The following is a 16,369-nucleotide window of genomic DNA, read 5'->3' as shown; positions in this document are numbered from 1 at the left end:
TGGCTCTCCTTAATTTCACTCTTAAGCTCCTTCCTGCTAGCCTTATAATTGTCTAGATTCATATCATTACCTAGTTTTTTGAACCTTTCATACGCTCTTCTTTTCCCCTTGACTAGATTTACAACAGCCTTTGTACACCATGGTTCCTGTACCCTACCATCCTTTCCATGTCTCATTGGAACGGACCTGCTCAGAACCCCACACAAATATCCCCTGAACATTTGCCACGTTTCTTCGGTACGTTTTCCTGAGAACATCTGTTTCCAATTTATGCTTCCAAGTTCCTGCCTGATAGCCTCATAATTCCCCTTACTCCAATTAAACATTTCCCTAACTTGTCTGCTCTTATCCCTCTCCAGGGCTATAGTAAACGAGATAGAATTGTGATCACTATCTCAAAAAAGCTCTCCTACTGAGACACCTGACACCTGACCAGGTTCATTTCCCAATACCAGATCAACTACAGCTTCTTCTCTTGCAGGCTTATCTACATATTGTGTTAAGAAACCTTCCTGAACACACCTAACAAACTCCACCCCATCTAAACCCCTCACTCTAGGAAGATGCCAATCAATATTTGGGAAATTAAAATCTCCTAACACAACAACCCTGTTATTATTACTTCTTTCCAGAATCAGTCTCCCCATCTGCTCCTCAAGGTCCCTGTAACTATTGGGTGGTCTATAAAAAATATCCAGTAGAGTTCTTGACTCCTTCATATTCCTAACTTCCACTCAGAAAGATTCTGTAGACAATTCCTCTATGACTTCCTCCTTTTCTGAAGCTGTGACATCATCTCTGATCAATAATGCCATGCCCCACCTCTTTTGCCTCCCTCCTTATCCTTTCTGAAACATCTAAAGCCAGGCACGTGAAGTAGCCATTCCTGCCCCTGCACCATCCAAGTCTCTGTAATGGCCACAGCATCACAGCTCCAAGTGCTGATCCACTCTCTAAGCTCATCCGCTTTATTCATGATACTCCTTGCATTAAAATAGACACATCTGAAACCAATTCTATCACCTGCCTATCCTCCCTTTCGTACTGTCTCCAAACTTTCTCTATTTGCGAGCCAATGTCTCTTTCCTCTGTCACTTCAGTTCAGTTCCCACCCCCCAGCAATTCTAGTTTAAGCTCTCCCCAGTAGCTTTGGCAAACCTCCCCGCCAGGATATTTGTCCCCCTCAGATTCAAGTGCAACCCGTCCTTTTTGTACAGGTCACACCTGCCCCAGAAGAGGTCCCAATGACCCAGAAATCTGAATCCTTGCCCCCTGCTCCAATCCCTCAGCCACACATTTATCCTCCAGCTCATTCTATTCCTATTCTCACTGTCACGTGGCACAGGCAGTAACCGTGAGATTACTACCCATGAGGTCCTGCTTTTCAATTTCTTTCCTAACTCCCTGCAGTCTGCTTTCAGGACCTCCTCCCTTTTCCTACCTATGTCATTGGCACCAATATGTACCACAACCTCTGGCTGTTCTCCTTCCCACTTCAAGATATCGTGGACACGATCAGAAACATCTTGGACCCTGGCACCTGGGAGGCAAACTACCATCTGCATTTCTTTCCTACGTAGACAGAATCGCCTGTCTGACCCCCTAACTATAGAATCCCCTATCACTGCTGCCATCCTCTTCCTTTCCCTACCCTTCTGAGCCACAGGGTCAGACTCTGTGACAGAGGTGCGAGCACTGTTGCTTCCCCCAGGTAGGCCGTCCCCCCAACAGTATTCAAGCAGGAGTACTTATTGTCAAGGAATACTTAATTATTAAGTGCCGCTCACTGAATGTTTTTGTTTTGTTTTGCACACATTCTTCATAAACTCTAGAGACTGCTGTGTGCAAAATCCCAGGAGAGATCAGCAGTTTCTGAGGTAGTCAAGCCACCACATCTGGCACCAAGAATCATTCCTTGGTTAAAGTCACCTATAACACATTTCTTCCACATTCCGATGTTCGGTCTGAACAACAACTGAACTTCTTGACATGCTTTTATAGACTGAGTTGCTGCCATGTGAGTGGCTGAGTAGATATTTGCATTAACACAGTGTACAGGCGTACCTAATAAAGAGGCCACACAGTGTGATGCCGTGCTACTACTCCATACTGGGATATTCATTCCATGTATTTTCACTCCACCATCAAAAGGGATTTCAAAAGCTGCCAGTTTAGGACAAGTCAATAATTTTCTGCTCATTTTACCTTCTTTACATTTTTGGGTCATCCCTGCATCCCGTAAGCCTTCATATTACAAGGAGGTACTGCTCCCTAATATTGCTCTACAGTACAGGCCACTGAGTGCACAAGAGAAATAAAACCTGCATTTTTATAGCGCCTTTTATAACCATAGCACAATGTATTGTTAGCATTGTAAAGCATCAACTGTGAAAGAGAAATAACTTCCACAGGTAACACTATGGTAATGTTCAAATGATCTGTTTTAGTATAATGTATGGAATTTTTCAGGAGGATACAGAGAGAATACATTTACATTCATACAGCTTCATAAGACCTTTGATGTGCATCTGAGAGGACATACAGATCTTGAATTTACATGTGAAAGATAGGATGTTTGACAATACAACAGCATTACACTTGTGAGTTAGTATGAACAATGTGTTTTAATTAAGATACTTTTCATTTTCAAGTTATATTTCAGCTTTTGGTTTCAACCCCCATCTATGGTTCTCTACAAGCACTAGAATTCTATCTGGAACAAATCTCCAATAGACAATCAATATAGCTAGCAGTGTTACTGTCAGTCTGACACCATTCAGACGTTGAAAAACAAGCAGCCTTCAGTTCTGCAGCATGTTTTCAGAACTATGGGTTTGTCAAGGTTTTTATGATGTTAGGAAATGGAACTATCAATACATTTGAAATGATTTAATAAATAGATAGGATTTTGAACTTCATGTCCACCTTGAAAAGGAGGAAGCAGTTTTCCCATACGAAAACAATTCAATAGGTCATGGGAGGCCATTTGCCCCACTTCCAGAAGAATAATCAATCAGCACACTCTCAACCTTTCCACAAGGTCCTGCAAATTTTCCCTTCTTATATCTAAATTCAACACTTTTTTTTCCAATAGAACTACTGAAATCCATTTTGGCTATCCTTTAAGGCAGTGTATTCCACATCATAGCATTAACAACATTTGCATTTCTCCATGGTAATGATATCAAATGATATCCTCTGATGATGACTCTTGCCATAGGAAACAGATAATCTTTACATGAATTATAGAATAAATATAAAGATTGTAAGGATACAATTTTAAAGAATGATCAAAAATTACAAATTGAAATAATAAGCAAATCTATGAGCAGCGGGATATTAATGTATTTAGTAAACTACTCAATGGGTTTGAGAAGTGTCAACCTAATGGATTTGGTAAAGTACTGTGTGACCTTGGCAACTGATAATGATTGATATGGAGTAGATTGTTGTCCTCCATATTCTTCTAAATCCTCTAGAATATTCTCAAAGATATATCAAGTAATTCAGCTGTCTTTATTACTAAAGTAATCATGATATAATAAATACAGCCCATATTTAAGGCATAGAAACCACGAGAAGATACTTACACGTACAAGATACTTATGACTGACATTAGAAAATGTCTACATGGCTCTAATAAAAGATACAGTGCTCATCTCATTTACTATTGAATTCATTGTCACTTGGCATCCAGGAACGTGCGTGTTTCTTCCTTTTGCCTTGTTCATTTTCAGTGGTTTAGTAAATACTAAACCTTCTAGCATCATTCCCTTCTAGTATTTGATAAGATGTTGACCGAAGTTCACTTCCATGTCCACACTTTCGTCATCTGGTCTCATTCGATCAGGGATATTTCCTTTGTTCTGTGTGTGACTTCTCCATCTCCTCCTAGAACAAACTTGTTTCCTCTCCTTTCCAGTTCTGATGAAGGATTATTTCTCTCTGCACAGACTCTGCCAGATCTACTGAGTGGTTTCCTCATTTTCTGTTTTTATTTCAGAGAAATTAAGATTAATTAACACTCAAAGATATATTGCACTGCTCACAAAAATATTAATAAAGAGATTATCATGGCCGTGACTTTGAACCTAAGTCAAAGTGTCTCACTGCTATGACCTCAGGTGGCAATGAGTACGTAGCTATCCTAAATAATATAGTTCGGCATGCAAACACAAAATGCACAGAATAAGCCTGACATTTTCAAGGAATTTAGGCAAGACTTTTAAATCAGTGGGATACAAGCTAATAGATAAATTGTTGCATCACCCTGGGATCTGTAATCATCTTATAAATCTTACTGGTGACATTTCTTCAAATTCCCTCATGGTGTTTGAAGGCCCCGGGGAGATGAACAAATCAATTATGATAATGAGAGGTACGAAACAGGGATATACTCTGTCACCTGTATCCATTCAATACTGTGATGTATACACAGATAGACACCAAAGCTACAGCTTGTTCTTCCAAAGACAAGTCAATTGATTGCATTTGTTGATGATATTCACTTCTAAGTAACTCATGTATAGGGCAACTTAACGACTGCAGAATGCTTCTGAGCTGAGAATAGAACAGCACAAAGATTCCCCAGTGAACTGGAAGAAACAGGTTTCTGCTGTTATTCCTGTCATAGACTGCAGAAAAGATTGGTCAATAGTATGCAGTTAAACTACATTCCAGTAACTACAGGAACAATACTCTGCAACCCTCCATTGACAACTACATCCTCAGCCACTGAACCCTAAACTCTGCCTATGTAGTTCCTAAGCCCTGTAAGCCCCTATCTTCATTTGAGAAAATTTCTTAAAATTTTCCTCTGAGACTAAACATTTAGTTTCCTAACATGAGGCTCAGTGCCAAATTCTGTATGATCTTGCCTTTGGGTCCAAACGGTAGTGAACAACAGGGAAACAAGTTACATGTTTCATTTGCTGATGTGACTGTGAGCAGCTTGTTACAGAACATGAGGAGAGCCCCTGAAGCAGATCATCAGAACTCCCTGCTCAACAGTAGGGCACAGGAACAGGAGCCAGTGTGGAAGGAGTGTCAGGATGGTCATATATTAAAGCTTGCCACATTTTCATTTTACATACTGTGAAATTTCCTTCTTTTTCTCCCCAATAATACCATCACACCTATCGCTATTCTGCAACTGAACTGACAAATGCAGTCTGGAGATTTGCCTGGGGTTAGAATGTGCCAAACTTCAGATTAACTTTTAAGAGCTATTTTGTGGGAAGATACACAATTGAAAATGAGTGACTGACTGGGTAAGTGTGCAGGAGTGTGCGCTAGTGCAAGTGCCCGAGTGTGCAGATGACAACCTTCCTTCCACCACCGGCAACACCTTAATCTCTCTTCAGTTCAGTATTCTAAAGCAAGATGGACTGATCTTCCAACATACATAACGGAACTCACAGAAAATGCTAGAGGAACTCAGCAGGTCAGGCAGTATCACTAGAAATGAACAAGCAGTCAATGTTTTAGGCCGAGATACTTCTTCAGGACTGAGAAGGAAATGGGAATATGCTGGAATAGAAAGATGGGGGGGGGGGGGGGGTAGAGGCTAGCTGGAAGGTGAAGGGTGAATCCAGGTGGGTGGGAAACATCAAGGGTTGGAGAAGAAGGAATCAGATTAGAAAGGGCAAAGGGAAGGAGGTGGGGTCCCCGGGGGAGGTGATAGGCAGGTGAGAAGAGGTAAAAAGGTCAGAGTAGGGAATGGGGAGGTGGGGGAATTAGCTTACAGGAAGGAGAAATCAATATTCATGCCATCAGATTGGAGGCTACCCAGAGGATGGTCACACTCACAGATATCTATGGTGGTCTAAGTGCATGCACCAATATTTCAACAGGTCGTCGTCGTGGCTATCCCTCGAGGTCAAGGATGATGGTCTTCATTCCATTGATCTACCACAGAGCAAAGACGCCTGTGCGTGTATTTGTTTAGCGTGTACTTGATGTTGCACTCCAAGAAGCACACGATACTTCACAAATCAACCAACTGATCCCAGTGGCATGGAAACCACGGCGATTGGAGCTGATGGATTTGTTACAGCCTTCATCCCCCTTCACAGCCATTGAGTTCAAAGTAACTTTGTCTGCCTGTTCCACCGTTGAGGTCTTGGTTGGATTGTTCTTTGTCAGGGACCTCACCCTCGACCTTACCGTCATGGGTGACCCTACCAGGAGCATAGTTCCAGACGGCATCGCTCTTGGAATCTCAGGACCACACAAGCTTCTCCACCACAACAAGGTTACAATCCACGGAGAAGCAACAGGTCAGAGAGTCATGAGTACAGAAGGAGGTTCTTTGGTCCACCCAGTCCTCGCTAACCACCAAGCAGACTTTGTTGCACTAATCCTAACACTTTTATTCTCCCCACACTCCCATAACATCCAGATTCCACCATTCATCTCCACAACAGAAACAATTTACAGTGGCCAGTTAACCTTCTCATAAGATGACCATTTGTTGGCTCTGGGCCTACATTCACTAGAATTCAGAAGAATGGGAGGTGCAGGTAATCTCATTGAAACCTATTGAATGTTGAAAGGCAGAGTGGATTTGGAGAGGATATTTCCTATGGTAGAGTAAGTCCAAGACCAGAGGACACAGCCTCCGAATAGAGGGACTTCTATTTAGAATGGAAATGATGAATTTCTTTAGAAAGTGTGTGGCTGTGGAGACCAAGACATTGGGTATATTTAAGACAGAGGTAAATAGATTCTCGATTAGTCAGAGCATGAAGGGATATGGGGAGAAGGCGGGAGGATTGGGGCTGAGAGGAAAATGGATCAGTCATGCTGAAACAGCAGAGCAGACGATGGGCCAAATGGCCCAATTCTGTGTATTTCTATGAGCTTATGGTCTAACCACATACATTTGGGATGTAAGAGGAAGCCTATATACACATAGGAATTGTGGTGAATTTCACTCTAGTAGGATCATGGTCAAGTTGCTGGAACCGTGAGACAGCAGCTCTACTAGGTATGCACTGTGCAAAGTGGAAGCAGGCAGCAAGATAGAATTGACACCAGGATGCCAGAGTTAAGGGTCTCGATTTCATCGACCATTTCCTTCTGAATTGCTGAAACGAACATCGAAGAGATACTTCCTTGAGGAATACAAGGAACAGAAGAGAAGGAAACAGGAAACCAGAGGCATACCCAGTGTGAGAAAGCACCTAGTTCACAAGAAATAATGGGAAGACTTTGTGAACAACACATTACCAAGTATAACCAGGGTATCAAAGATTGAAGTTTTAAAATTGCTCAATTACAACTGAAAACTAAGCAGCATTCTGGAACTCTACCCTAAAGAAAGCTTTATAAACAATAACCTTTTAAACGCTAAACAAAAATGAATAAAGTTGAAGGATGTGGAGATCTTTAAATTATTCTAATCATCATCGACTGCTCATCAAAATGGATCCACATTGCATCGAAGCCCCAGCAGTCTAAATATTTGCATTAATGGGATTAAACCTACACATCAGGCTGCCTGGTTTTATAACTTAAGCTAGTCACAAGAGCAATATGACTTTCAGTGATTTCAGAACAGTGAGACAAAATTTTAAGCTTTGCCAAACACACTGCAACATGAAGACTAATCTAGAAAGAGAGGAAACAAATGTGAAATACTTTGCCTCTCTCTTCATTCAACTGGCTGTGGGGCTGATAGGCACTAAAAGCTCTTTGTTAGTATCAGCGCGAGTCAGAGTCCTAGAATTATAGAGCACAGAACAGGCCATTCGGCCCAGTCCATGCTGACCAAGATGCTCTATCCAGGCTAGTCCCACTTGGCTGGTGTTTAGCCCATAACCTTCTAAACTTTTCCCATCCACTCAATTGCCTTTTAAAAGTTGTAATTGTATCTGTCGTAACTGCTTTCTCTGGTAGCTTATTCCACATTTATACAATCCTCAGTGTAAAAAGTTGACCCTTAATTCCCTAGTAAATCTGTCACCTCTCAGGTTAACCCTATACACTCCGAATCTTGATTCCCCAAACCTGGGGAGAAAAAAAAGACTTAGTGCATTCACCTTAACTATACCCTTTATGATTTTGTGTACCCTAAAAGATCATTTCTCACTTTCCTAAGCTCCATGGAATAAAATCCTAGCCTGTCCAACCTCTCCCTATAACTCAGTTCCTCAAGTCCTGGCAATATCCTTGTAAATGCATTTCTGGTAGCTGCATTAAGTTCAGACTCATAGGTGGGAAGGGTGCAACTTCAGGGCAGCTCCACTGCTCATAAGACTGCGAAAAGTATTTGACAGGATAGATGGAAACTATTTCCTCTAACACCAAGATCAGGACACAAGGTCAGTGATGGTCTCAGGAAACACATGGACACAAGGCCACATGGAAATCTGCAACTCTTTCTCTGTGACGTGCTGTTCAACATGGCTGTGGCAACTGTTATCAAAGTCACCGGGGAAACACTGAAGCTGGAGATATACAAGTACTTATTCAGCACAACAAGCAGGCATCATTGAAGACACTCTTGGGAGAGCCTCCCTAACCCAAAGTGAGATCACATTTGTAAATGCTGAAGTTGAAAAGGTAACAGCAGAACAACTCCATAGTTATAATGTATTCATGCCTTCCTTTGAGTTACTTATAATTTTCAGACACCAATAGATCTTCACACCAACAAGATACCTTTGAACAAATGTTAATCAGCGCTGTCTCTGAGCTGCATTCATGCATATGCAAACATCTCAGGTTAACGGAGTGTTTCCTGGTTTACAATGAACCCTATCTGCAGAATATTGCTCTGAGCTGCATTTTAAATTCAATCCACAATCAGATCCAAAGACTGGTTGCTGTTGAAATTAATATTTGCTATATTGCATAACTCCAGAATACACCCTAACAGTGGCCACACGAAATTTTCAAAATTAGCTTTGATATTTTTTTGCTTGGTAAGGGCACTGAAGAGAGAGAACTTGGAATTGAGATAGTCAAGAGTTAGGAAACAGGGCGGCCTCCGTTATAAACCAAACAAGTTGTGTGGCTACTTGCCAAAGCCAAGTGGCCTATTGACAAGAATCTTACGTGTATGGGTAAATGAGGTACAATCACTAGCTGGTGGGATCAAAACTGAGTGGACGCCATGCTGTGAAATTGATAATGTGATGCAGTTAATGAGGATGACTTTAGCTCAAGATGTTTCAACACCTCTTTACTTACTCCAGTTGCTGGTTAATTCATCATATTTCAAGGGGAAGAGAGACAGCTCTCTACAAGCACATTAATGCCAAGGCCTAACAGATAAACATCAGAACTAGAAAAGTCTATTTCGAATTCTGGTACAGGGAAGGGAGAGAAAAAACAAAGAGAATGCCTGTGATTGGTGGGGATCAAGGACCTGCAGGTGCTGTTCGGGATTTAATGATGAAAACTTGTTAATAATTGCTGTTTGAGATGGAGAGAAGGAAAATGAGACAGCTGAAAAGGGAAGATAAAGAATTATATTTTCAGTTGTAGTCATTTTTCAGAGCGATCTTCTGCCAGAAGATGTAGAATTATGGCATTTGCTGGAATCCAAAATAAAAAGGAAAGCTGGAAATATAGGCAGGTGTGGAGTGAGAAAGACTGAGTAAATGCCACTATGGGTGACCTCACACCAGAATTGTCCAGTTCTAGGACAAACAGGAAAGTCGGTTGCTGGAATAGTTGAATATCGAGTCCTCAGGACTGCAGAGTGACCACATTAAAAGCTCCTGTGTACGTGAGACTAAAAGAGCCCTTGCAGTCATGAGGGAGTACTGCACCTTGGGAAGATACTGCCATTCAAATGATGTGTGTTTTCAGTGGTCAATATTCTTCCCACAAACAAAGCTCTTAAAGCAGATTATCCTGTGGCAAACAAACTGGTTGCCAAAAATCCTACATTAGAAAAGTGACTAGACCTGAAAATGCAACTACAGATCAACTTTATTCACCTTAAGTGCTTCTAAGGTAATTTTAACTATATTGATGTCATGAAAACTACTTTTTAAATGCAAGCAACACACACAAAATGCTGGTGGAATACAGCAGGCTAGGCAGCATCCATAGCAAGAAGCACAGTTGATGTTTCGGGCCGAGACCCTTCGTCAGGACTAACTGAAAGGAAAGCTAGTAAGGGATTTGAAAGTGGGAGGGGGAAGGGGAGATCGGAAATGATAGGAGAAGACAGGAGGGGGAGGGATGAAGCTAAGAGCTGGAAAGTTGATTGGCAAAAGGGATACAGAGCTGGAGAAGGGAGAGGATCAAGGGACAGGAGGCCTGGGGAGAAAGGGGGAGGGGAGCACCAGAGGGAGATGGAGAGCAGGCAAGGAGAGATTGTGAGAGGGTCAGAGAGAGAAAAAAAAGAGAAAAAGCAAAAAAAGGGGGAAAATAATAAATAAATAAGGGATGGGGTAAGAAGGGGAGGAGGTGCATTAACGGAAGTTACAGAAATCATTGTTCATGCCATCAGGTTGGAGGCTACCCAGATGGAATATAAGGTGTTGTTTCTCCAACCTGAGTGTGGCTTCATCTTGACAGCAGAGGAGGCCATGGATTGACATATCAGAATGGGAATGGGATGTGGAATTAAAACGTGTGGCCACTGGGAGATCTTGCTTTCTCTGGTGAACAGAGTGTAGGTGTTCAGCGAAACGGTCTCCCAGTCTGTGTCGGGTCTTTCAGTGAAACAGTCTATGCTCTGTCCACCAGAGAAAGCAGGATCTCCCAGTGGCCACACATTTTAATTCCACTTCCTATTCCCATGTACTTCTTCCTATTGATGCTGCCTGGCCTGCTGCGTTCCACCAGCATTTTGTGCGTGTTGCTTGAATTTCCAGCATCTGCAGATTTCCTCATGTTTGCGTTTTAAATGCAAGTGCTCCTTCCTGTAGTACAGGTTACATTATATTACGGTGAATCAAACCAACGCCTATTGGTCAGCTGGCAACCAATCCCAGTCTGAATTTCCCTGGTTCATTGTTGTTCCTATCAGTGTCTTGAATGCTCTTGGGTAAACTATTTAAATAGTCATGTACTGTTGAGTTTCAAGATTTTTGTAGTTGTGGGTTTTACTGAATAAAGGCTTATTTTGAGTTCTGGCTTTTTTTGATCTCCTGGCATTGGGTCTCATCAGTACTTAAAGCCAAGTGACACATAACTTGTACAAGGAAATACCAGCTAAATGAAGGAGAAATTTATATCAAATCTTCCAGTACTGGATTACTTGTTTGATAAATGGCATCAAGATCAATTTTCCAAGCCAGGAGACTCCACAGAATAATTGCAAAATTTGTCCTGGCTCATTTAAATATCACATTTTATCAGACATGTAGCATAAGTGACTACTACTCTGCTCATTCATTGAATTTTTCACACTACTCAACTGCATTGGGAATTCCGAACAAGAAAGTTTCAGCTAATTTGAAAATGCACCTTGAACATATGATGAATTTATGTATACAATGAACTTGACTTATTAGGCTATAGCTTCTTCTGTTTTTCTTTCTACCTCGAGTTCAAAATACCAGATTAAAGAGGTCAAACTGTCAGGAAGCTGAACTTCATTATTTTATTCAAATAAATTGTAAACTTGAAGGTACTCGATACCTTTACCGTGGGAGCAAGGTTTCACAGTGCCTGACTATCTGTGAGATCAGGGCAGAGCAAATTCCATCATAAGAACCCATTTAACCAGCAATGCATCATTGGATCAAGCAATGTCAGGACAGGATTAATTGTTAAGAGAGTCAGGATCGCATATTTCAATTCATTCCTTCGATAATGGGCACTTAACGGGATAGGGGTTATCCACTGGAGACAAAGACAAAGTGAACAAATATGATCATCACTATGTGTTGAAACGGAACAAAGCCTTTTCAGCAAAGAATGTCAAAACATAGAATTACATGGAATCTGAAGCACAGAAGCACGCCTTTTGACAAAACTAATCTGTGCTGGCATTTATGTTCCATATATTAATGTGATCATTGTTATATTAATAACAATGAATCTGACAGAAAAACTTAATATAGTTTGGGATCATTCACAGTATCTCCAACAGCACAAAAAGAGCAAATGTCACCATTCGACTGGTGACTTTAATAATGAGAGATTAATTTGAACTCAAAGAGGATAGGTTTACTGCTGGTTAGAGTTCCTGGCGTAGTAGCAAACTAACATTGTTTACAAAAGTAGGTTCCATAATTCACTGAAAATAAAAAATTCCTGAGTATAAACAATCCCACATACAACATATGTAAGGATGTTTAGTTGAGGAAACAAACAGGAGAAAATATTATATGGTCTGTTATATAGTTTTGTTCAAACCAGTTCCAAGAATGCTATCTAAAAGCAGTTCAGGGATTAAGTGCACATGTTGTTAATCAAAACTAAGTAGATGCCTACAAAGCTGGGAAATAGTCTATCTACGCAAATGCACTTAATAAATTGTAACTAACTTCATCTTATTCTAAGAACGTCTTCTGTACATAACCATTGAGCATAACAAGCAACTTACATTTTGGTAAAGGAAAAATCAAAGACCTTTTCTACTAATAGTACTGATCATCGCAACTTAAAGTGATGCTAGAAAGTTTGTGAAACCTGTAGAATTTTCTCCATTTCTGCATGTATTACCTAAAATGTGATCAGATCTTCATGCAAGTCCTAAACTGAGATAAAGATAACCCAATTAAATAAATAACACAAAGAACGTTACATCTGTTCATTTATTTATTGAAAAAAAATCCAATCCTACACGTATTTGTTGGAAAAAATGTAAACCTCTGGGGAATGCCTTCTACAAAAACTATTTGGAGTTAAGTGTTCCAATCAATGAGATGAGGTGTGGGCTGTAGATGTGCCCTGCCCTATAAAAAGACACACAAATTCAGGTTCTGACAGAACCTGCTCTTCTCAAGAAAGATCTGTTTATTTGCACTAGGCCTCAATCAAAACAACTTTCAGAGGACCTTAGAAGAATCTTAGAGATGCATGAAACTGGAAAAGACTACAAGAGCATTTCTAAAGACTGAGTGTTCCTCAGTCCATAGTAAGCAAAGTTGTCTACAAATGGAAACTCAGTACTATTGCTATTCTCCCCAGGAGTGGGCATCTTGCAAAGATCACACCAGAAGCACAATGTGCAATGCTGAAGGAGGTGAAAAAGAACCCAAGGGTAACAGCAAAAGACCTGCAAAAATCTCTAGAACTTACTAAAGTCCCCATTCATGTGTCCACTATCAGTAAAAACACTGAACAAGAACAAGAATGGTGTTCATGGAAGGGCACCATGGAAGAAACCACTGTTCTCCAAAAAAAAACAATGCTGCACATCTCAAGTTTGCAAAAGACCACCTGGATGTTCCCCAATGCTTCTGGAACAACGTTCTGTGGACAGATGAGACAAAAATTGAATTTTTTGGCAGAAATACACGTTGCTACGTTTGGGGGATAAAGGGCTCTGCACACCAACACCAAAACCTCATACCAACTGTGAAACATGGTGGAAGGGGCATCATGGTTTGCGGCTGCTTTGCTACCTCAAGGTCAGGACAGCTTGCAATTGTTGAGGGAACAATGAATTCAAAACTGTACCAAGACATTTTACAGGAGAAATGTCACTGTAGCAGTTCATCACCTGAAGTTTAATGGATGTTGGATAATGCAACAAAACAATGATCCAAAAGTCAAGAGTAAATCAACAACAGAATGGCTTCCAAAAGAAGAAAATTAATATTTAGAATGGCCAAGTCAAAGTCCTGACCTTAATCCTATAGAAGTGTTGTGGAAGGATCCTGAAGCAAGTAGTTCATACATGGGAAAACCACCAACATCCTGGAGTTGAAGCAGTTTTGAAAGGAGGAATGGCCTAAAATTCCTCCAAGGACTGCTCAACAGTTAGCGGAAACATCTGGTTAGAGCTATTGCTATACAAGGTGGTCACATATGTTACTAAAAAGCATACCTTTTCCAACAAATTCATGTAATATTGGATAATCTTTTCTCAATAAATGATCAAGTATAATGTTTTTTTTTGTGTTGTATATTTAAATAGGTTCTCTTTATCTAGTTTTAGGACGCTTGAAAACCTGATCACATTTTTGGTCACACTTACGTAGAAATAGATACAATTCTACAGTGTTCACTAACTTTCTACCACCACTTTACTTGTATGGCTAATCCCTGACTCGTGCTACCCAATTGCTAATAGAGCTGGCGATCCATTTCTACCAACAATGTATACTAGCATTTACAAAGCCCACCAGTTATTGACAGGTAACCATGGACCCAATCAAAATGTGACCCACTAAGACAGGATCTGTTGTGGGGATGCTCAGTCACCCGCAGCACCAGTTAGCTGTATTCACATCCTCTATTTATTCAGCCCCAATCATCAGTCTGAATTTACCCAGTCAGTATGCACTAATAAATCTATTCACTGTCAGTGCTTTTACCAATTTTTATTTCTCCACCAAGAGCCTCATTAATAAGCAATGCAAATACTGTTGCATAACAGTAAAATCAGTGAGTACTATTCTTCACCTGCATACAGCTTTTTGTCAGATCTGTCTAACCTGAACGCTGTATTTCCAACATTAAAACAAAGTTTATGAAGCAGCGCACACAAAATACTGTTCAGACAGCATCTATGGAAAAAAATGGATTGTTGATCTTTGGGGATGAGGCCCTTCTTCAGAACCGAGAAGGAAGGGGTAAAATGCCACAATAAGAAAGTGGGGTGGGGGGGGGGGGGAGAATGAGAACACGCTGGAAGGTGAAAGGTGAAGTCAGGTGGGTGGGAAAGGTCAAGAGCTGGAGAAGAAGGAATCTGATAGGAGAGGAGAGTGGACCATGGGAGAAAGGGACACAGGGGAAGTAATAGGCAGGTGAGAAGAGATAAAAGGTCAGAATGTGTTGAGTTGGAATTCCAGCATCTGCAGATTTTCTTGTATTTATGATTTGCTTAGCTAACAGTTATTTATTGATTTTATAAAGCTATGAGATAGCAAGCAGCAAGAAAAGTGCTGTATAAATGCAAATTCTCTCCATTAAGGCATCACAGTTTAATCTATTAATATTCCATCCATCTCCATGCATCTATGCTATCAAAGAGCGCACACAAGAACTTCTCACTCCAGGGACTTCGCACTTTTCCTGATCAAACACTTCTAATGGAAGCACATCAGATGCAGCCAACATTATAATCCACAAAATAGTTATCCTGTGATTGAAATTATGTCCTTGTGCTTTGGATGCCTTCTTTAAACATCATCTTCTTCTTCACTTCTTTCAAAATAATTGGCCACCTATCCAGAAAACACCAGATGTTGATTGGTGAAAATAATGAGGATAGATAAAAGGAGAGTCAGAAGATGTGGTACAGTTAAAGTTCTAGAAGGTCTTTTAATAACATAACACACAAAAGATTTAGGATGGAGATGAGGAATAATTGTTTTTCCCAGAGAGTGGTGAATCTGTGGAATTCTCTGCAGCAGTTGAGGCTTCTTCACTAAATATATTTAAGATACAGTTAGATAGGTTTTTACATAGTAATGGAATTAAGGGTTATGGGGAAAAGGCAGGTAGAAGGAGCTGATTTTACAGACAGATTAGCTATGATCTTATTGAATGGCGGGGCAGGCTCGATGGGCTGGATGGCCTACTCCTGCTCCTATTTTGTATGTTCTTATGAAACAGGCCAGCAGGGATTCATTTGTTGGGGGAACAGACAGAACGTTCTGTGGAAGAGAACAAGATTCCCAAATGGTATATTGCCTCCCAGTTGCCAGAGTCAAGGACATCTTGGATCAAGTCCATAACATTCTTAAGGAAAGTCAGTAGGCAGAAGTTGTGGTCCAGGTCAGTACCAATGACATAGGCAGAAAGAGTGATGAAATCATGCAAAATGAATTCAGGGAGTTAGGTGCCAAGTTAAAGAATAGGACCTCCAGGGTTATCATGTCTGGATTGCTATCCATGCCATGTGCTCGTGGTCAGAAATAGGAAGATAATACATTTTAACATGTGGCTAAGGAAGTGATGCAGGCGCAAGGTCTTCAGGTTTTTGGATCATTAGGTGCTCTTCCAGGGAAGCTGAGACTTGAACAGAAAGACAGCAGAAAATCTGCAGATACTGGAAATCAAAGCAACACACACAAAATGCTGGAGGAACTCACCAGGCAAGGCAGCATCTATGGAAAAAAGTACAGTTGACATTTCGGGCTGAGACCTTTCTGCAGGATGGAAGAGAAAAGATGAGGAGTAGATTTAAAAGGTAGGGGGAGGGGAAAGAGGATCACAAGCTGATAGATGAAACCGGGAGGGGGAGGATTGAAGTAAAGAGCTGATTGGTGAAAGAGATACAGGGCTG

The 16,369-nt window shown here is 40.8% G+C and overlaps 1 protein-coding gene across 4 annotated transcripts in view; it reads right to left on the bottom strand.

Moving 5' to 3' along the window:
- Positions 1 to 16,369, bottom strand: part of dgkza (diacylglycerol kinase, zeta a) — a 473,329-nt gene that overhangs the window by 106,065 nt on the left and 350,895 nt on the right. The window contains exon 29 of one of the 4 annotated variants that reach the window (XM_059975477.1): positions 2,523 to 3,988. The exons of the other annotated variants lie outside the window; for them this stretch is intronic. Coding sequence (XP_059831460.1) covers positions 3,982 to 3,988 — 7 coding nt within the window. The 3' untranslated portion in view covers positions 2,523 to 3,981. Of the gene's footprint in view, positions 1 to 2,522; positions 3,989 to 16,369 lie in introns of those variants that run through there. 4 annotated transcript variants of the gene reach the window in all.

The sequence above is a fragment of the Hypanus sabinus genome, chromosome 7, assembly GCF_030144855.1.
Source record: "Hypanus sabinus isolate sHypSab1 chromosome 7, sHypSab1.hap1, whole genome shotgun sequence".
Classification (NCBI taxonomy): Eukaryota; Metazoa; Chordata; class Chondrichthyes; order Myliobatiformes; family Dasyatidae; genus Hypanus; species Hypanus sabinus.
Note: the sequence above shows the minus strand (reverse complement) of the source record. Positions and strands in the feature narration are given on the sequence as shown.